The sequence below is a fragment of the Cervus canadensis genome, chromosome 29 (genome assembly GCF_019320065.1).
Source record: "Cervus canadensis isolate Bull #8, Minnesota chromosome 29, ASM1932006v1, whole genome shotgun sequence".
Classification (NCBI taxonomy): domain Eukaryota; kingdom Metazoa; phylum Chordata; class Mammalia; order Artiodactyla; family Cervidae; genus Cervus; species Cervus canadensis.
Genome location: NC_057414.1, coordinates 3,196,427 through 3,218,567, shown reverse-complemented (window position 1 = coordinate 3,218,567; position 22,141 = coordinate 3,196,427). Strand labels below are relative to the sequence as shown.

The window sequence follows — 22,141 nt, the reverse complement described above, 5'->3', positions numbered from 1 at the left end:
CAGCTGCCATGTTCTCCCCCTGCTCACTATGCCTCAGCCACATAGATCTTCTTTCTGCTTGTTTTCATCTACTGTCTTTGCACTTTCTGTTCCTTCTGTATGGGTCCCTGATGTTTGCAGTGGAGGTGACCCAGTCCCACCTTAATAAAAGCCTTCCCTAATAACGTTAACCCTGTTCCCATCCAGTTACTTGCTATGATAAAGAAGACCTCATAGCACCTTGTTGCTGTTCAGTCACTAAGTCATGTCCAACTCTTTCACAGCCCCAAGGACTGTAAACCCACCAGGCTCCTCCATCCATGGGATTCCCCAGGCAAGAAGACTGGAGTGGAATGCCATTTCCTTCTCCAGGAGAATCTTCCTGACCCAGGGATGGAACCCGTGTCTTACACATTGGCAGGTGGATTCTTTCCCATTGAGCCACGAGGAAGCCCTCATAGCACACATTAATATCTTAAATTATCTGTGCGTTGTTGCTTGTTGACTGGCTGTCTCCTGCACCAGCATGTGGGATCAGTGAGAGTGAGACTGTCTGTTGGTCTCTGTTCTTGGCCACAGCTGGGTTCCCAGTGTTGAGAGCAGCCAGGCCCAAGTAGGTGCTATATTCTTCTTCTTCCACCCCCTTGCATTCCTTCTGATGCTTCTGCACTCACTCAGAATTCCTCCTTCTTTCAGTACGAATGTGTAAGTACTAGTGGAGGACCTACTCCTTGAAGTCCTTTTTCATCTCCCTCTCAGTTATGGGGCTGTGGTCAGTACTATTTAGATTCATCCTTAAGTGCGCTCGTATTTGTGGATCACTAGCTATTTGCCATGTTGAAGACTGGGCAAATATGATAACTTAATGTTTTCTGGTTGACTTTAGTCTTCCGAATGATTACCTTTGTTCTTTGATGCTTTTTGGAGAAGGAAGTGGCAGCCCACTCCAGTACTCTTGCCTGGAAATTCCCATGGACGGAGGAGCCTGGTAGGCTACAGTCCATGCGACTTCACTTTCACTTTCTTTGATGCTTTTTATGATTCTAGAACAAATGAGTTGCTTCTCTTTCATTCTAGAAATCCTTCCTGTTTGATAAACGGCCACTCAGTCCGGAGATTAATGCTTTTAAGCAAGAGGAGTATTCCCAAAGTCTCCTGAGACAAATGGATCACAGACGGGAAAAGGACATAAAGCAAAGGCAAAACAGAGAGCTGATGGACCGCCTGGAACAAGTGCAGCTCACAGAGGAGTGAGTCTCTGAAAAGACGGGTTTGGAACGTTCATGGACACTTCTTCCCCTGTAGGACCGAATCATTGCTGGTGGTCCCGTTAGTACAGCTGTGCACGTTAACCCAGCCAGCAGCTGGGACCATGGCGTAACCCTTCACTAGAAATGTGAAAAAGCCAGCATTATGATAACTATCATTATAGTAATGATGACTGCTTATAATCATTTTGATCACAGAGTATCATTTTGTTTTTTTTTTTTTTCATTTTGTATTTTAAGCGAGATATTATTTTTAAATTTTATTAATTTGGCTGCATCAGGTCTTTGTTGTGGTTTGTGGGCTTCTCTCTAGCTGTGGCATGCAGGCTCTAGGGCCTGTAGACTCAGTAGCTGCAGGCTTAGCTGCCCCATGGCATTTGAGAATCTTACTTCCCTGACCAGGGATCCAACCTGCATCCCCTGCATTGGAAGGCAGGTTCTTAACCACTAGACCACCAGGGAAGTCCCCATTTTGAACTGTTTTGTGGTTATTAATCCTTGTAGATGGCGGAAAGGACTTGTCTTGAGCAGGCTTTGTTCCGTTATTCCCAGATGACCTCAAGGCAAAGCTGAATTTTATCATAACTAAGAAGGGGGGTCCTGTGGAACCCAATGGCGGAAATGTATGGGACACCCAGGAGGGCTGAAATCAGGGTCTAAAATCCTTGTAAAAAATGCTTCCATCTGCTAACATCCACAGCTCCTTAGTTGACAGTGTCTGTATTCCAGTTGACACTTGGATGAATTTCAATCTCAACTCCAAATTTTTAGGAAAGAATCTGATTGGTCCTGCATGGGCTATCAGAGACCTAGGTTAGGGCCAGGGCCACAGAGTTCAAACATGCTAGAGGGGATACACTTCTGCTACTGGAGAGAAATTAAGGAGGCTGCTGGGGTCAGAAAGAGACCTCCAAAACAAATAAGCAGCTAGATTCTGTGGCCAAAAAGCTGTTTTCTATAAAATGCATATGTTTTGTTATATTCACTTTACAGATCCTGTGGAGGGGGCATAAAACAGATGCGTGTTACAATAGGAAGATCACTCTGAAAAAGGAATCCTGTGATTTTATTGTGTTACAGACATTTTCTGCTTTCCTATCTAGATTTTTTTAAGCATGGGGGGAGAAGGGGTGCTTATCTTGCTGGCAGTGCATTTGGAAAATATGGTTGGTCAGCTGCTTGTTCCCTACCTGTCTGTCCTTGTCTGCGGGCTTTCCCAGTGGCTCCATGATGAGGAATCCGCCTGCGATGCAGGAGACCTGGGTTTGATCCCTGGGTCGGAAAGATCCCCTGGAGGAGGAAATGGCAACTCCCTCCAGTGTTCTTGCCTGGAGAATCCCATGGTCAGAGGAACCTTGTGGGCTACAGTCCATGGGGTCGCAAAGAGTCGGACACAACTGAAGTGACTTAGCAATAGCAGCAGCTGTCCTAGTCTACTAGCCTGTGGATTTGGATTACTCTTTTCTTTCCTAAAGTTCCTGGAAGGAAAAATATATCACTTTTTGTTTACCAGGTTCTTATTCCTATTAATATTTATTAAATACGTGTTGCTGATGTTAATCTGTGTTACAAAAGACTCTGTAACAAACTGTGCCCTCATCTTCCCTTATTTGTAACTGCCAGACTTGCTGCGCAAAGAGCCAAATATATAAAAGATAAGATGGAAGAAACACAGTGTTACAAGAGAGCTCTGGATGCCCAGGTAAGGGGACAATTATTACTTTAAAGTTGTGTGGTGTTTCTGGCTGCTTTTGGTCCCCACAGATGGAGTAGTTGAAATCTGTAGGAATGAACCTCCAGGCTGGAAACGTGACATATTTGGGGAACAATTCTTAAACTGATTAACTAGCTGTAATGCAGTTTTGTGCATTTATTGTACTGATGCTATAAAACCTGGACCTTGTGGGTATATCTGTCTCCAAATAAGTGTTCTCTCCCCTTTAATATTGCTGTAAAAAAAGTGATGTCCATGTAGCACGTTTAACTTTTTTACTGTTTCCCATATACACTGCAAACTACTGTAATTTACATGTGTTTCCTTGTTGTAAATAAGCTTCTCCTCCTATCCAGATGTGTATGTGTGTGTGTGTTCTACCAATTAACTACTTTTGCAGTTTTATTCCTTTATTATCCTTCCTACTTTGTTTTGTGTAATAGGGAAAAAATAGAAAAGCTGGAATCCCCACCCTCCCCTAAAAAGGCGTGCAGTGTTTCAATAGCATTCTAAAAATACGTGTCAATCCTGTAATGTTATGAATGCCCTTCTGTGTTATCCATTTGGTGTTTTTTGAGGCCCTTGTTCCTCCCGCCCAGGTGCTGGTTTTTGCTATGCCAAGGCCTTGTGCCTGACGTCTAGTCGCTGGTTTAACTATAATCTGCATTCTGTGTGTCCCTGCCTCAGATAAAGAATAGATGCCCTCAGCTGCCCGTGTTTGAGCCAGACTCTTCTAAGCCCATCTTTGGTAAGAATGAGAGTGAGATGATGGTGGAAAAGCGAAAGAGAGACCAGAATTACATGAAGCATCAGATGGAGGCCGCTGCTAACCACAAGAGGAGGGCCATCCTGCATCAGCTGGTGGACCAAAAGCGGGATTTGCTAATGCTTCAGAGGACACACACAGAGTGAGACCCCCGGCCCTTTCCTCCTCCTCCTCCTCTCCTGCCCCCCAGAGAAGCCATCATGACACTGAACACACTGAAGAGTTACCATGCGCAAAATACTGTTCTACGCTTACTATATGCTTTGTCTTCTTTCGTCCCTACAATTCAACCTATGGACAGAAGCTTTTAAATTAATAACAGACCCATTTAAAAGGAATATTATGTATACATGTTTCTATAAGCGTATATACATATATATAAAATGATGTAAGATAACCAATAATGAATTCCAAATGCATTATCTTTTTCATACTCTTCTCCATTATGGCTTATTGTCAGATGCTGACTATAGTTCTCTTCCTGCTTTTCTATTTTATTTGTAGTAGTTTGTACCTGTTAATCCCAAACTCCTAATTTATCCGTCTCCTACTCATTTCCCTTTTGGTAACCGGAAGTTTGGAGAAGTATCTGTTCGAATCTCATACCCGTTCTTATCACATTATTTATTTGCTATATTTACTATTTTGTGTTGTTTGCTTCCTTACTGTAGAGTTTTAAAAACATTCTTCAATCTCCAAAATTTTTTTTTTAATTGAAGTACTTAGCATTCCATAGTTTTAAAAGCTTTCTGGTGATTCCATTGGGCAGCTAAGTTCACAGGTGACATCCAGCAGGTTTGGTTAAGAAGGATGTCCATTTAGAACTATGTATTACTTGGTTGAGGTTTCCCAGGAGGCTCAGTGGTGCAGAATCCACCAGCCAATGCAGGAGACACAGGTTCGATCCCTGGGTCAGAAAGATCCCCTGGAGAAGGCAATGGGCTACCCACTCCAGTATTTTGGCCTGGGAAATCCCATGGACAGAGGAGCTTGGTGGGCTACAGTCCCAGGGAGTCACAAAGAATCAGGCACAACTTAGAGATTAAACAATAGCAACAAAGTCACAAACAAACTTTCTTGATCCTACTTCTCCCTCAAGTTAACTTTCCATAGTTTTCTTTCCCGGTACAGGACAATGTCTGAAAAAGAGTTGTCCACCCCAGCAATGTCCGTATGTGAGTAAAAAATGTGCTGTCCTGCTCAAGAGGACACAAAGATATGAAACTCAGATCCTTTCTCAACCTCCACTAAACCCCTTCTGCAGAGAACTGTGCTTATAGTAAGCTGTGCTGATGTTTGCTGGTGCAGGGTGCTGAAGGTGAGAACATTCTGGCAATCAGAGCTCTGAGCAAACATGAACTGTGGTCTTTACTTGGTCATCTCTTTTGTTAGAGCTCTGATCATAAACTTCCTTTTCTGTATGGGCCAGGTCCTTGTCTTCTGTTTCTGTATCTTTTACTGATTATTCCAGTCTCTCTTACTTCTCTTTTCTTTTCCAACTGGCCCACCTTCAGTCCATCTCAAGATGTGAATTTAGGTCTTCCTGTGGCAAATAGAAGGCCACTTTCTTTCAGAGAGAAATGATTTAGTCCGTGTGATCCACAGATGTCTGCTGATGTAATTTTACTTGCTTTACATTTTTTAATTTAAACTTTCCTGTTTTTGTTTTTAAAAATATAACAATTTATGCTCACTAAAATTATCAATGAGTGCAGAGATTTTTTTAAAAGGTTAATAATCTCTCCTACCAAGTAGTCTGTGTTAAGATTAGCCTTCTACACTTTTTCCTATTTCTTTTACAAACATATTAAAAATGTACACATATATATTTGTCCTTCCATTTTGCAAATGAAAATGAGGTGTGTGAGATCTTATATATTACTCTACAACCCAACCTTTCTTTAACCTAATAATGTGCCATTAATTTGTATTTAGGTCAGTACATATATATAAAATTCATTTTACTTTAATAACAGCATACTATCTATAATATATAATATGCCTTATATAGTTTAACTTTTGCACCATTGAGGAACATTCACTTTATTTCCAGGTATTTTGCTATTACACCAATTCCGCATTAAACACTTTTCTTATATATCTTTATACTGGTTGTTTTGTTTCTATTGGATAAATTCCTAAAAGTGGTGTTGCTGTTAGGGGGAATATAAATTGGTACAACCACTATGGCAAACAGTGGTGGTTTCTCAAAAACAATTAGAATCATTGTTCAGTTCAGTTCAGTTTAGTGGCTCAGTTGTGTCCGACTCTTTGCCACCCCATGGACTGAAGCATGCCAGGCCTCCCTGTCCATCACCAACTCCCGGAGTTTATTCAAACTCATGTCCATTGAGTCGGTGATGCCATCCAGCCATCTCATCCTCTGTCATCCCCTTCTCCTCCTGCCCTCAACCTTTACCAGCATCAGGGTCTTTTCAAATGAGTCATCTCTTTGTATCAGGTGGTCAAAGTATTGGAGTTTCAGCTTTAGCATCAGTCCTTCCAATGAATATTCAGGACTGATTTCCTGTAGGATGGACTGGCTGGATCTCCTTGCAGTCCAAGGGACTCTCAAGAGTCTTCTCCAACACCACAGTTCAAAAGCATCAGTTCTTCGGTGCTCAGCTTTCTTTATAGTCCAGCTCTCAGATCCATACATGACTACTGGAAAAACCATAGCCTTGACTAGACGGACCTTTGTTGGCAAAGTAATGTCTCTGCTTTTTAACATGCTGTCTAGGTTGGTCATAACTTGTGTTCCAAGGAGTAAGCGTCTTTTAATTTCATGGCTGCAGTCACCATCTGCAGTGATTTTGGAGCCCAAAAAAATAAAGTCTGCCACTCTTTCCACTGTTTCTCCATCTATTTGCCATGAAGTGATGGGACCAGATGCTATGATCTTTGTTTTCTGAATATTTAGCTTTAAATGAACTTTTTCACTCTCCTCTTTCACTTTCATCAAGAGGCTCTTTAGTTCTTCTTCCCTTTCTGCCATAAGGGTGGTGTCATCTGCATATCTGAGGTTATTGATATTTCTCCCAGCAATCTTGATTCCAGCTTGTGCTTCATCCAGCCTAGTGTTTCTCATGATGTACTCTGCATATAAGTTAAATAAGTAGGGTGACAATATACAGCCTTGACCTACTCCTTTTCCTACTTGGAACCAGTCTGTTGTTCCATGTCCAGTTCTAACTGTTGCTTCCTGACCTGCATACAGATCTCTCAAGAGGCAGGTCAAGTGGTCTGGTATTCCCATCTCTTTCAGAATTTTCCACAGTTTATTGTGATCCACACAGTCAAAGGCTTTTGTTGGCACAGTCACTAAAGCAGAAATAGATGTTTTTCTGGAACTGTATGATTCCATAATCCTACTTCTGTGTATATAACCAAAAGATTTGAAAGCACACACTTTCAGAGATATTTGCACACTTATGTTCATAGCAGCATTACTTATGACAGCCAAGAAATAGCAACCCAAATATCCAATCACAGATGAATGGATAAATAAGGTGTGGCATACACATACATGGAATATTATGCAAACTTAAAAAGAAAGTTCTGACACATGCAACAATGTGGATGAACCTTGAGGACATTATGTTAAGTGAAATAAACCAGCCACACACACACACAAAAAAAGGACACTGTATGACTCCATTTACATAAGGTAATTAGAGTAGTAATTAGAGTAGTCTAATTCATGGAAACAAAGTAGAAAGATAGTTGACAGGGGTTGGGGAGGGAAAAATAGGGAGTTGTTTAATGGGTTTAGAATTTCAATTTTGCAAGGTGAAAAAAGGTATTTTATATATGTTAGATATATTCCCACTGATTGCAGAACAGTGGGAATACACTTAACACCATATATCTGTATGTTTAGAAATGGTTAAGAAAGTCAATTTTATGTGGTTTTTTTTTTGTGTGTGGTTTATTTTTTTACTGCAATTTAAAAAACTGAAAAGATAAAAAAAGTTATGAAAAAATGTATATAATAGGTACCATTCAGTCATTGAACTCCCATTGTGTGATAGGAATTGGCACTTTCTGTACATTATCCTACTTAATCTCCATAATGACCACACAATAGCTATTGAATCAATGCTTGTTAGAGGATAATGTGGCCGTGCTATTTTAGAATAAGTGAACCAGCACAAAGCATGTGACAGGTTTTTATCAGTGGGTCCTGACACCTAGTGGTGGTTGGTACCTGTAACACAAGAGTCTTCAGAGCAGCAGGCTAAATCGATGGTCACATTCAGAGAAGTCCCTTCCAGAATTTAATGAGTGCTGACTGTAAGAGTTTTAGCTTGGCAAGAAAGAGACACATTTATATAGAGGCCAGTTTAGGGCTACTCACAACAGCCGTGAGTATGTGTTTGGAGATCAGTGGTAGAAACAACATTGGGAATGCTGAAACACTCTACTTGAAGGGAGACATACTACAGTCATTTCTTTGATGACGTGACCCTCATCAAACAGTTTTTTTTTAAAACCTTCTTCACAATGTTGGATATGTTCTCCATTCACTTTCTCTTGCCTAGTCATTTGTTTCCCTCCCTTTCTAACCATTCATTTGTATGCCTGTCTACACTGTCTTGTAAAAGTTCTGGAAGAACTGGTGGGCCGGCTACTGACAGCTGAGAGTCTAGACTGAAAGGAAACAAAGTATGGGAAACCATGTGAGATGAATCTTCAGATCAGCAAAATCAGCCTCAAAGGAAGTAGATGGCTTTAAAAGCTGAATTTAATTGGAAAGAGGTTTTAATACTACTAATTTAAACCCAGATTGACGATGAAAGGCCTTAGATCCATAAATTATTTGCAGGAGTCTCACCATGTTTTTACAGTGTTCATGTCTCTTATTAGTCTGTTTCAAAGGGTGGGGAACAAAACCAGGACGTTTTCTGTTTAACTTAGAATAAAAGGAAAGGGGATCCTAAGGCTGGTGCCTTTCCCAGTATTACGAATGGAATCAGACTGTTCTGTTCTCTCTAGGCACTTGGCAGACAGAAATGCTGAGCTTGAGCGAGCGAACAGAATCAACCAAAGCTTACAGGACCACTGGGAAAGGAGTGCTGTCATGAAGAAGCAGCGAGACTTGGAGGAGAAGGCTTTTGAGAGGTAATACCTGATTGCACCTGAAGTTTTATTTGCAAAGCCAATCCCCTCTGCATCTTGTTTAGTTCCTGCTAATCCTGGGATGACAGATAGGTTTTAAGTGTCAACTTCAGTTTACTAGCGTTGACTGCCTAGAGAGCTTAGTGAGGAGGAAAGAATTCTGGGTTCAGTGGGAAATATTGCTGTGGCCTGGGATGGAGACTGCTATGTTGTATGCTATATGTTTGCCATCTCTGTCCTGATCTTTGCCTCTGTGTAACAGGTTTGTTTTCTTTTTGTGGAGGCTAGGGAGGCCTGGGGAGAGGGGAGGAGGGTGGAAATTCTCTTTGGAAATATTTAGCTGGAAATAAGAACAGAGTGTTTCTGCCTCAACATATGTTAGGCTTATGGAATGGTTTCATAAGAACAGAGTCAAGGAGTTGTGGTACACTGGCAATCGGAAAAGTGAGATGCCCAGCCAAGAACACCTTCCTGAAATGTATTATATTCCTGCTCACTCTCCCCTGCTATCTATCTACAATCTAGAGTCAGGGAATCTAGATGTTTTTAACAATTAACACTAACTTTGGAGAGGCAGCTAATACTTTTTGCCTTATTTTTTCTTATTTCTAAGGTGGGGAAATTAAACATTTGCCTGGCTTGGCTAATACAGGAATTTGGGGGATCAAATAAAGAGATTGAAAATCATTATACTTTAAAAAATGAAAATGCTTTACACATGTAAGGTACGATTTCATAGAATGTTAAAAACTTGAAGAAACAAAGTCTATACAATCAAACATTACAAAAACCTGAAAATACTGAAGTAACATTCAATTGCTAATTATCAACAAAGTTTTATCATAAAAAATTGTTACAGTGGATCTTGATCTGTAACTAACCTTTTCCTTTTAGATTTTAAGGCATTCCTCACCTGTCTTTCTAATGGGCAGAACCCATATTTTGTGACAATGAAAGTATGAGGAATGATGTGGAAAACAGATTTCAAAGAAGTGGAGTTGTTTGGCCTAGAGAAGAGGGAGAGAAAGGGAAGCTGGATATTTTAAACCATTTTCTTAATGTTGTGAAAAAGCAGGTAAAAGGCAATGAGATTAGTGTCAGGGAGATTTTAGTTTGATTTTGGGAGAAGGCTTGGCTAATGTTGCGATAAAGGATAGCGACATAACATATACTTGAGTCAGGATGGCCTGACTTCTTCACGGACACAGCAAAATGAAACTTTCACCTGAAGACACAGGCCAAACTGTGGGCAGGGACTCAAGTGGACGGCAGACAGGGAGGAGGAATTGGTTGTTGTTAAAAAGAAAACAAAGTAAAAGCAAAATTAAGGTTCACGTGTACGCAGTTGGCTTCCCTGATAGCTCAGTTGGTACTACCTGCAATGCAAAAGACTCCGGTTCGATTCCTGGATCGGGAAGATCCCCTGGAGAAGGGAACCACTGCAGTATTATGGCCTGAAGAATGCCATGGACTGTATGATCCATGGGGTCGAAAAGAGTTGGACACTACTGAGAGACTTTCACTTTCACTTTGTATGCAGTTAGCTTGTGATACTCCTTCCTATCCCCAAAGGAAGCCAGGTAGGTTTCCCCTGCTCATTGACAAGGCCGTCTTTTTTCTCCTTTGAGGATTATCATTGATTTTTTTTTTTTTTTTACAGAATCCCACCTGTACAGGAATTTTGATAGGGTAGGGGGGGAACACCATGGGGACTGTCCTACATCATGGAGGAAAATGGCTTAAGTGGAAAAGCAGCCACTGCCATCCCTTCATCTCTGCTTCCAACTGCTTTTGTCCTCTTTGTCTCCACGTCCTCTCCTGCCCTCCACTCTCCAGAGGCTCCTGGCCCTCTGGGTCTTTTCACTGAAATCTAGTCTTCCCTGTCTTCACTGTTTGCTGATAACCTGCAACTCAATGACTTGATCTTCTCTCAAAAGCTGTCTCCTGGGAAGCTCGACTGGTTAAGGCCCCACACAGAGCCAAGCAGCAAACACCAAAGCTCTGGAGTTTTCCCATTGGCGCTGACTGTGTGACTCTGGGCGGGTCTTGTGTCCTCTGAGGGTTTAGATTGGGTGAGGGGTGAGGACTTGGGGTCAGACAGAAAGGTACCGCTCAAAGCCTGTTACTGACCCGGAAGGAGACGCGGGAGATGCCCTTCCTGGGGTGACCAGCAGGTGGCAGCGCGGGGGACCACGGATGGACCGGAAGTTCCTGGAGGGCAGGGAGCCGGCGCTGGTCTTGCACGCAGTCCTGCGTCCAGCTTCCAGGCGAGGCACGCAGCAAGGACTCACGGGGCGCTGGCTGACGACCGCTCTTCCTCCGTCTCTGCAGGGCCTCCGACAAGCTCTTCCTGCTGGACCAATGTGAGAAGTACCGGCGCTGCAAGCAGTGCCAGAGGCGTACCTCCAACAGGGGCGAGAGCAACCTGTGGTCCCTGAACAAGTACATGCACGGCTCCCGGCTGTTTGTATAAAACCCAGGGTCTGGGCCTGCTGGGGAAAGTCCTTTTTTTTTTTTTTTAAGGGTGATGGTGAAACTTCATATTTTTACTTTAGAGGGAAAAAAAAGAATTACTGTGCCATTCTGGTGCTTTTCGGAATAGATCAGATTTCTATAGACGGCTTCTCCCTGCCTGTCTCCCTCCCAACCCGCCCCAGGCCAACAAAGAGCCTGGACTGGGAAATGGAACCCCGCTTCACTGTGGTTGAGAGGGGGTGCTGACCCAACCCACCCCCCTCTCTGTGACTTTGTCTAGGAACCTTTATTTTTCTTCACCTATAACGAAGAGTGTCATAATAAATACTTTCTATGAGTCTTGACTCTGCAGAACAATTCGTGATGGTGAATCATAGCCCGCCTCCCCCAGCCCTAGATTTTCCCAAGGCTGGAAATGTGTGAACCTCCCAAACGTAGGCCAGGCTGTTTGCCTCAGGTGGTCATAGCAATGCTTCTGGAGTTTTCTAGTTGAGGACACACCTGGGACTTGCTGGGATCTCAGGGATATTTTTCCCTTGGTGAGCTTCTGGACAACCATTCCACCATTCTGCCCATTTCTGCTCCACTACTGACTGTAGGTTTATTGTTTGGATAAGTGAATACTGTGAGGGGAGCCTGGCTGGCTTGCCAGGGTCCACTTTCTTCTCTCATTGCATCCAGTCTTTTTTTTTTTTTTTAACTTTTTTTTATTGGAGTATAATTGCAACAGTGTTGTGTTAGTTTCTACTAACACAAAGTGTTATCAGACACACATATATGTATGTATATGTCCCCTTCTCTCTTGAGCCTCCCTCCCTCCCACACCCCCATCCCACCCTTCTAGGTCATCACAGAGCCCTGAGCTGAGCTCCCTGTGCTATAGAGTAGCTTCCTGCTAGCTGTCTATTTTACACATAGTAGTATATATTTGTCAATGCTACTCTCTCAGTTCATCCCACTCTCTCTTACCCTCCCTGTATTCATGAATCTGTTCTCTATATCTGCATCTCTATTCCTGCCCTGCAAATAGGTTCATCAGTACCATTCTTCTAGATTCCGTGTATACCTGGCATCCATTCTTAAGCTGTACGTGCTATGGGTGAGGAAGAGCTTCATGCTGAGGGACTGATTTTCAGTTAAGGTATATGTGCTCTTTTTAAAAAATATTTTCTTTTTAAAAAAATTAAAATTTACTTGCTTTTAATTGGAGGGTAATTGCTTTACAATATTGTGTTGGTTTCTGCCAAATATCAATAAGAATCAGTCATAGGTATACATATGTCCCCTCCTTCTTGAACCTCCCTTTCACCTCCTATGGTTTATGTGTTCTTAACCAAAACTTTTTTCACTTATCTTTACCCTTTGGCTTTCCTCTCCCTGCCCTGTCCTACCACTTCAGGTGAAACAATTAACAAAGCAGAGCAATGTCTGGATTTCTGATATGTTAAAGCTAGGCTGAAAGTCCCTTAGACACTCTGCTTTCTGTCTGCAATGTTTTTCTTAGAAAGAAATGTGGGGAGACACTAAGAACATTGTGCTTCCCTGGTGGCTCAGTGGTAAAGAATCCGCCTGCCAACGCAGGAGACATGGGTTTGATTCCTGGGTCAGGAAGATCCTCTGGAGGAGGAAGTGGCAACCCACTCCAGTGTTATTGCCTGAGAAATCCCATAGACAGAAGAGCCTGGTGGGATACAGTCCATGGGGTCACAAAGAATCAGACATAACTGAGTGACTAAACAACAACAATCTAGAACATTGTTTGCCCTACTCCAAATACAAAATAGGAACGTTTTGAGCCTTGAATAATTAAGGGGAAAGTATTTATGTAATTAAATTGATATTGGGCAAATTTTGTTGCTGATGTTATCTTTTTCTATCGAAACAAGTATGCTCTCTGGTGATTGGAACTGTCTGAAGCTCTCTCCTCCCACATCCTGTATTAACCTCTTATTCCATTTCCCCAGAAGACCCCTCCATGGGGGTTCCATTATTCCCAATATTTGAAACAATAGCCTGTCCCCAGGACTGCTTGACTTGCTTGAAAAACCCATCCCTGCCACACCCTTGGAGTACTTCTCTAATAAATAATAAATTCCTATAATAGTGTTGTATGAATATATATATATATCCTTGTTAAAGACAAAAAGACTTTAGGCAATTTTGATATGTTTAGGTGAAAAGATTTAAATTCATAGATATTTTTACTGTAGGAACTGAACTTATAATTTATTTTTTTTAAGTATTTATTTATTTTGACTGAATCGGGTCTTAGTTACAGTATACAGGATCTTCTAGTTGTGAACCCTGGGATCTAGTTCCCTGGCCAGGGACTGAACCTGGACTCCCTGCATTGGGAATGTGTGTCTTAGCCACTGGACCACCAGGGAAATCCCTGAACTTATAATGTGTTACCCTGGGTAGCAGTACTGATTCTCAGTCTGTGTCAAGCACCAAGCTAGTGATCTGGAGATTAAGACCTCTTCAGTCCTTGCCTGCCTTGCGAGCACTCACGGTGTAGTGCAGAGATGTGACTTGGAAAATCTCCCTGTAACAAAGCAGATACCTAATAGTGCTGTGCATTGCTTGTTTTGGAAAATCAAGGTAGAGCCCTTGAGTCAGGTTAGCTTGACAGGGAAAGCTTTTGAGAGAGATGAGGCCTGAGCTGAGTTTTTAAGGAGAAATAGGAAATAGGTAGGTAAAGATTGACAAGGAGTCATGGCAACAGATGTCAAGGCCCTGTGCTCCTGTCTGTTGAGACCAAGATGGAGAAGTGGTTATGTGAGCTAGGTTATAAAAGCTAATTTTTAAAAATCACTCAGTCATTTTAAGAATCAAATTTTTTTGATGTTCATGAACTTTAAAAAATTTTTATTTGGAGGATAATTGCTTTACAAGGTTGTATTGGTTTCTGCCACACAACATCATGAATCAGCCATAAGTATATTATACATATATACATAGTATACAGCCATAGGTATACCATATCCGCCCCCTCTCGGGCCTCCCTCCTCCATGTCACCCTCTAGGTCATCACAGAGCATTAGGCTGGGCTCCCTAATGTTATACAGCAGCTTCCCACAAGCTGTTTTACACAAGGTAGTGTATATATTTCAATGTTACTCTCTCGATTCTTCCTTCCCTCTCCTTCCCTTACTGTGTCCACAAGTCCATTCTCTGTATCTGTGTCTCTAAGAATCAAATTTTATTATACTCCTGAATTAAACAGCTGATTTCATATAACAAAAGAATGCAGTCTTTTTTTTGGGGGGGGAGCAAGTTTTCCTAATTTGGTCCCTTGTTCATTGATCTTAACTGCTAATACTGTTTTAGTTCAATCCTGCTGTTAGGCCAGACTCAAACAGAATGTCTTTTCTATATCAATTTGAATTAATAGCTTCAAGTTCTGTCATTTCTAGAACTATGGTACCGCCAGACCAGCTTAATGTATCAAAGGAGTTCCAATTTCAGTGGTTTTTAATGTTTTGGACAATGGGGAATCTTTTGAGAGTCTGATGGAAAATATGGACTCTTTCCTAAAAATATGCACATTTTCATATGCAACATGTTGCATGTGATTAGGGGTATCCTAGAACACCTGGACCACAGGTTAAGAACTCTTACTCTAAACAGCTTTCCTTCAATGTTATTACAAGCTCAAACTATCAAAAGTGAGCAAAGTGAAGGACTTTGCTTTTGAAAATGCCATGTCAGTTCTAGGGAACTATGCCCATTTTTGCCTTCCTCTTTAACCCTATGTAAAAACAGTGCGATGAAATTGGAATGACTGTTAGAAAACACATACTCCAGTAGTTTTCAAAATGTTTTGAGTAAGATTCAGTAAAAGAAATACATTTCATATTGAGACACAGAACGTGTGCACACACATAATGAGACAAAAGTTTTACTGGGCTATGCTTACCCCTCCCATCTGCAATGGATTCTGATGATTTCTATTTTATTTCATTAAACATTTCTGATTAGATTGAACAGAGCTGATTTGACAGCCTGCTAGTGTAAATACATAATTTTCAGTTTGATAAACATAGTTTTAATTGAATTCTTCCCTCTCATAGTACTTCGTAAGAAAGTGAAGTTGCTCAGTCGTGTCCAACTCTTTGCGACCCCATGGACTGTAGCCTACCAGGCTCCTCAGTCCATGGAATTTTCTAGGCAAGAGTACTGGAGTGGGTTGCCATTTCTTTCTCCAGGGGATCTTCCCAACCCAGGGATTGAACCTGGGTCTCCTGCATTGTAGGCAGATGCTTTACCGTTGGCTGGAATTCATTAGTGGTCGAGATTGTATTATTCTGGTATTCAACCAGGAGACTGAGGAATGTTTAGGTCCTGTCTGGTAACCAGACTGCCTTCTCCTGAGGAACTTTAAGAAACTCAGGTAACAGTTTTTTAAGAAATCTCCACACTGTTCTCCATAGTGGCTGTACTAGTTTGCATTCCCACCAACAGTGTAAGAGGGTTCCCTTTTCTCCACACCCTCTCCAGCAATTTATTGCTTGTAGCCTTTTGGATAGCAGTCATCCTGACTGGCGTGTAATGGTACTTCATTGTGGTTTTGATTTGCATTTCTCTGATAATGAGTGATGTTGAGCATCTTTTCATGTGTTTGTTAGCCATCTGTATGTCTTCTTTGGAGAAATGTCTGTTAGGTCTTTGGCCCATTTTTTGATTGGGTCATTTATTTTTCTGGAATTGAGCTACAGGAATTGCTTGTATATTTTTGAGATTAATCCTTTGTCTCTTGCTTCGTTTGCTATTATTCCCTCCCATTCTGAAGGCTGTCTTTTCACCTTGCTTATAGTTTCCTTTGTTGTGCAAAAGCTTTTAAGTTTCATTAGGTCCCATTTGTTTATTTTTGTTTTTATTTCCAATATTCTGGGAGGTGGGTCATAGAGGATCCTGCTGTGATTTATGTCGGAGAGTGTTTTGCCTATGTTCTCCTCTAGGAGTTTTATAGTTTCTGGTCTTACATTTAGATCTTTAATCCATTTGAGTTTATTTTTGTGTATGGTGTTAGAAGGTGTTCTAGTTTCATTCTTTTGAAAGTGGTTGACCAGTTTTCCCAGCACCACTTGTTAAAGAGGTTGTCTTTTTTCCATTGTATATCCTTGCCTCCTTTGTCAAAGATAAGGTGTCCATAGGTTCGTGGATTTATCTATGGGCTTTCTATTCTGTTCCATTGATCTGTATTTCTGTCAAACTGGAAATAGAACTGCCATATGACCCAGCAATCCCACTTCTGGGCATACACACTGAGGAAACCAGATCTGAAAGAGACACGTGCACCCCAATGTTCATCACAGCACTGTTTATAATTGTCAGAACATGGAAGCAACCTAGATGCCCATCAGCAGACGAATGGATAAGGAAGCTGTGGTACATATACACCATGGAATATTACTCAGCCATTAAAAAGAATTCATTTGAATCAGTTCTAATGAGATGGATGAAACTGGAGCCCATTATACAGAGTGAAGTAAGCCAGAAAGATAAAGACCAATACAGCATACTAACGCATATATATGGAATTTAGAAAGATGGTAACGATAACCCTATATGCAAAACAGAAAAAGAGACACAGATGTACAGAACAGACTTTTGAACTCTGTGGGAGAAGGCGAGGGTGGGATGATCTGAGAGAACAGCATCAAAACATGTATATTATCAAGGGTGAAACAGATCACCAGCCCAGGTTGGATGCATGAGACAAGTGCTCGAGGCTGGTGCACTGGGAAGACCCAGAGGGATCTGGTGGAGAGCGAGGTGGGAGGGGGGGTCGGGATGGGGAATACATGTAAATCTTTGGCTGACTCATGTCAATGTATGGCAAAAACCACTACAATATTGTAAAGTAATTAGCCTCCAACTAATAAAAATAAATGGAGAAAAAAAAAAAAAAACCCTCAGGTAACTATTTCCCCCACCTTGTTAAGGTTCATTGTAGGATGTTGACTTTTTTTTTGAGCAAGCAAAATCTTGACGTTCAGAGTGCAAGTTTTATCTCATCTGTAGAAGAGTCGGCCTCTTCTCTTCCAAAAGCTTGCTCCGTCAGACCTGACTGCAAGGGCTCTGCCTGGCTCTTCTGTAATTCTCAAAGTCTGTGTTTCTTTGGGTCTGTTTTTCACGTGCGGCTTGGGAGTAAACCTGAGACTTGTGTCGATTCACACACAGAATTAAGGGATTTCTTTCTCCAGCTTTCTCCTGTCTGGAATTTAACGTTCTCCAGCTTTCTCCTCTCTGGAATTTCTTTAACGTTCTCCAGTCTCTTATTTCTAGTCCTCTGTCTATAAAGCCAGTTTTTCTTGGAGCTTCAGCAAACCAGGGCAAACCAGAAGAGGAGCAGTAAGTGACAAGACAGAAGCAAACAACAGGGATTCGTCCCACACTCCTCTGACCGTGGGGTGCCTTCTCCTGCTTCCCCCGGCCAGGGAGACAGGCTCTCTCAGCGTCTCGGGTCCTTGGCGCACCACCGCCATCACCGCGGTCACTGCAGTTCATGGCTGCAGCTCCCGACTTGGAGCACGCCAGGGAGGGGGAGGACAAGAAAGGTTTTCCCCTTACTCTCTAGTTCACAGGGGACCCTTTTCCTGGTTCTCTGGCCGGAAGAGGGAATTTCTTTTTGAGTTTATGCTCTGTGTGTCATCCCGGATCTTAGGTTGTCCTCAGGGCAAACCAGAAGAGGAATAAAGTCACCAGTAAGTTCATCACTATGCTAATCATTCTTCAGGTTTTGACTTGCTTACATAATCCCCCTGCTATTGTTTGCTTTTCAGAGTCCTACTTGCTTTCTATATTCTGTTCAGTTACAATCAGTTGAAGAGAAATGCTGTGGTGTGCTTACTCCATCTTGGCCAGCACCAGAAGTGTTTCATTTTGGTTTTGAGTCTCTATTCTTCTTCCTTTCACCTTTCCCCCAAATCAGGTGGTACGTCAGTCCTTTCATTTAAATTTTATTAGTTAGGATAGCACCTTAACAAAGATTAAATACTAGCAGCAGCAGCAGCAACTACCACAATAAGCTTAACCATTTTTTCAGGAAACAGTCTAGGAGTACATAGTCCAAGACGGTAAGGTGGTTCTACCAGATTCTCCTGTGGTTTCCACCACTGGGTCAAGGCAACTGTTCCTGATATCATCTCCTAACTAGCAAGTCAGAAGAAAAGGGCAGGGTAGCCAGTGTGCATTTTTTTTTTTAAGGAGTATAACCTGGAAGTGGTACCATTATTTCTGTCCATGTCCCATTGGCCAAAATTTAATCACATGGCTGCACCATGCCACAATGAAGTCTCCAGCTTGGTGGCCATGTGTGTAGTGAAATACTCAGGGAATGCTAGTACTAAATATGGGGGAAATACATCCTATTGGACAACTACCAATCTGCCATATCCTAAAATTATGGCCGGAAGAAGCTACGAAATACCTAACAATGCCAGCTATGATATTTTAATTTTTGGAATATAATTGCTGTACAATGTGTTAACTTCTGTTGTAGAACAAAGTGAATCAGCTGTATTTATACATACACCCCTCCCTCCGCCAGCCCACCCCTCTAGGTCATCACAGAGCACAGAGCTGAACTCCTGTGCTATACTACAGGTTTCCACTAGCTATCTGTTTTACATATGGTAGTGTGTATTCAATCCTAATCTCCCAATTCATTCCACCCTCCCCCAATATTTTAAAAATCTTTAAAAATTATAAAGCTGCAAAAAACATCTCTAGAGGCAGACACAAAGTGGGAGCAAGAATTCAGAGAAGCAAGCATCACCTGGTGGGTTACCTATGACTTGGACCTTTTAAATTAATGCTAGAGATACATTTTAAATTTTTCAAATAATTTCAAGCTTACAAGGATCCAAGAATGGTAAAAATATCTGCCCCCCACCCCCAGAAACTAAATAAGGGTAAGTTGATGACATATCCCTTATCACTTCTAAATACTTTAGAGCATAATGCCTTAAAAATAATGATAGTCTCCCATAAAACCACAATATAGCCACAAAAATCAGAAAATCAACATTATTATTACTATATAATCCAAAACTCAATTAAAATTTTGCCAGTTATTCCAGTTCAGTTCAGTCGCTCAGTCGTGTCCGACTCTTTGCGACCCCATGAATTGCAGCATGCCAGGCCTCCCTGTCCGTCACCAACTCCCGGAGTCTACCCGAACCCATGTCCATTGAGTTGGTGATGCCATCCAGCCATCTCATCCTCTGTCGTCCCCCTTCTCCTCCTGCCCCCAATCCTTCCCAGCATTAGGGTCTTTTCCAGAGTCAACTCTTCGCATGAGGTGGCCAAAGTACTGGAGTTTCAGCTTCAACATCAGTCCTTCCAATGAATACCCAGGACTGATCTCCTTTAGGATGGACTGGTTGGATCTCCTTGCAGTCCAAGGGACTCTCAAGAGTCTTCTCTAACACCACAGTTCAAAAGCATCAGTTCTTTGGCGCTCAGCTTTCTTCACCATCTATACATGACTTTCTCTCACATCCATACATGACTACTGGAAAAACCATAGCATTGACTAGATGGACCTTTGTTGGCAAAGTAATGTCTCTGCTTTTAAATATGCTATCTAGGTTGGTCATAACTTTCCTTCCAAGGAGTAAGCATCTTTTAATTTCATGGCTGCAGTCACCATCTGTAGTGATTTTGGAGCCCCCCAAAATAGTCTGACACTGTTTCCTCATCTATTTCCCATGAAGTGATGGGACCAGATGCCATGATCTTAGTTTTCTGAATGTTAAGCTTTAAGCCAACTTTTTCACTCTCCGCCTTCACTTTCATCAAGAGGCTTTTTAGTTCCTCTTCACTTTCTGCCATAAGGGTGGTGTCGTCTTCATATCTGAAGTTACTGATATTTCTCCCGGCAATCTTAATTCCAGCTTGTGCTTCTTCCAGCCCAGCGTTTCTCATGATATACTCTGCATATAAATTATTTTACTTTTGGCTGCACTGGGTCTTCATCGCTGTGCAAGGGTATTCCTTGTTGCTGTATGCAGGCTTCTCATTGTGGTGGCAGGTGGCATCACTTGTTGTGGAGCATGGGATCTAGGCATGTGGGTTTCAGGAGTGGTGACATGCAGGCTCAGTAGTTGTGGCTCACAGGCTTAGTTGCCCCAAGGCATGTGGGATCTTCCTGAACCAGGGATTGAACCCATGTCCCCTGCATTGGCAGGCAGTAATTTTTTTTAAGTGAAAGAGTGCAATCTATGATCATGTTGACATATTTAGTTGACGTTATTTTCCTAATCTCCTACCTGAACAGTCCTCAGCCTTTACTTGACTTTCATGGCTGACACTTTTGAAGATCTCAGTCCTTCTGCCTGGATGTATGATTTTTCCTCATGATAAAATTCAAGTAAGGTATTTTATTAAGTAATTTGATAAAATTCAAAATTCAAGAAAATTTTCTCAGGAATATCACAGAAGTGCTGCTATGTTCCTTGCATACCATTCTATCAGGTGGTACCCATTCAGTCTTTCTCATTACTGCTCATGTTAACTCTGATCATTTGATTAAGTGATACCTGCTGGGTTTACCACTATCAAGTTGTTTTCTTTTGTAACTAATTGATACTTTATGGTAGGTACTTTTGAAAGTAAATAAATATCCATTCCTCATAAAATTTCACTCACTAGGTTTAGCACATATTGGTTTCTTTGCTAAATGCATAATTGTGATGATGGTTGCTAAATACAGATTTTTCTAATTTCACTATTGCTGCTACATTTATTAGTCGGCATTCTACTCTATGGCAAAGTGTTTTCTTCTCCCCATTTATATCCATATAGACTTACGGTTTTTTAAATTTTATTCAATGACTAATAATTCAGTACTATTATTGATATAAAAATCATCATCAGTGGGAGATCTTTAAGCTGGCTTCTGTGTTTTTTGTAGTTTTAAATAATTAAAAAAAATTAAAACAGTTTTAGAGAATTCCTTGTACACTCCTCACTCAGTTTTCCCCACTGTTAACATCCCTTCCATGTAGTGGACTCAGTTATTAAAGAAGAAATGAAGGCTGGAAGAAAGAGCAAAGAATGAAGGAAGAGGAGAGAAGAAATGGGCCCAGTATAGGCCAGTAAAGAAAGTCTAGACATTTTAGAAAATTCTAAAACTATTAGAAAGTTAAACTGAAAACAAGCAATATCTTCAAAGGTCTGAGAAAACCTCAATGTAGAATTGTGTACCCAGTGAAACTATCAGAAATGAAAGCAAAGTAAAAGAATTATAGAAAAAAAGTTTATTTAAAAAAAAACACAAAGATGTCTACCAACAATATATTTTTCAACAATGAGAAAATGCATATTTTTAAGATTATATAAAATATTTACCAAAGTCGGTCATACAATAGGAACTAATGGAACTGCCCCCAAATGCTGTTAGATAAGGAAGAATACTCTTAGAAGAGTTGAGATGCAAGAAATAGTGAGCGAATAAACTGCTGACATATTGGGCAAATTAAAACCCTGATTTTTATAAACGATGTAATATGTGGGGTTTAAAAAACGCTTGACGGCATTAATAATTAAAATATGTTGAGCTGGGCTCAATAATAACTGCTGGGCTTCCCAGGTGGTGCAATGGTAAAGAATCCGCCTGCCAATTCGCTGGAGTAGAAAATGGCAGCCCAATCCAGTATTCTTGCCTGGGAAATATCACGGACAGAGGAGGCTGATGGGCTACAGTCCGGTGACAAAGATTCGGACAAGACTGACAGAGTATGTCTGTATGACTCAAGAGTAGTAACTGCTAAGAACTTTAAACCACAATTACACATTTTAAAATCAGTGGAA

At 41.3% G+C, this 22,141-nt stretch overlaps 1 protein-coding gene across 1 annotated transcript in view; it reads left to right on the top strand.

The window, feature by feature from the left end:
* CCDC81 (coiled-coil domain containing 81) overlaps nucleotides 1-11,941 on the top strand; it is a 37,614-nt gene extending 25,673 nt beyond the window's left edge. Inside the window, exons 12-16 of the mRNA XM_043452003.1 lie at nucleotides 1,057-1,229; nucleotides 2,871-2,949; nucleotides 3,649-3,869; nucleotides 8,723-8,848; nucleotides 11,177-11,941. Coding sequence (XP_043307938.1) covers nucleotides 1,057-1,229; nucleotides 2,871-2,949; nucleotides 3,649-3,869; nucleotides 8,723-8,848; nucleotides 11,177-11,318 — 741 coding nt within the window. The 3' untranslated portion in view covers nucleotides 11,319-11,941. The remainder of the gene's footprint in view (nucleotides 1-1,056; nucleotides 1,230-2,870; nucleotides 2,950-3,648; nucleotides 3,870-8,722; nucleotides 8,849-11,176) is intronic.
* The last annotated feature ends 10,200 nt before the right edge of the window (nucleotides 11,942-22,141 follow it).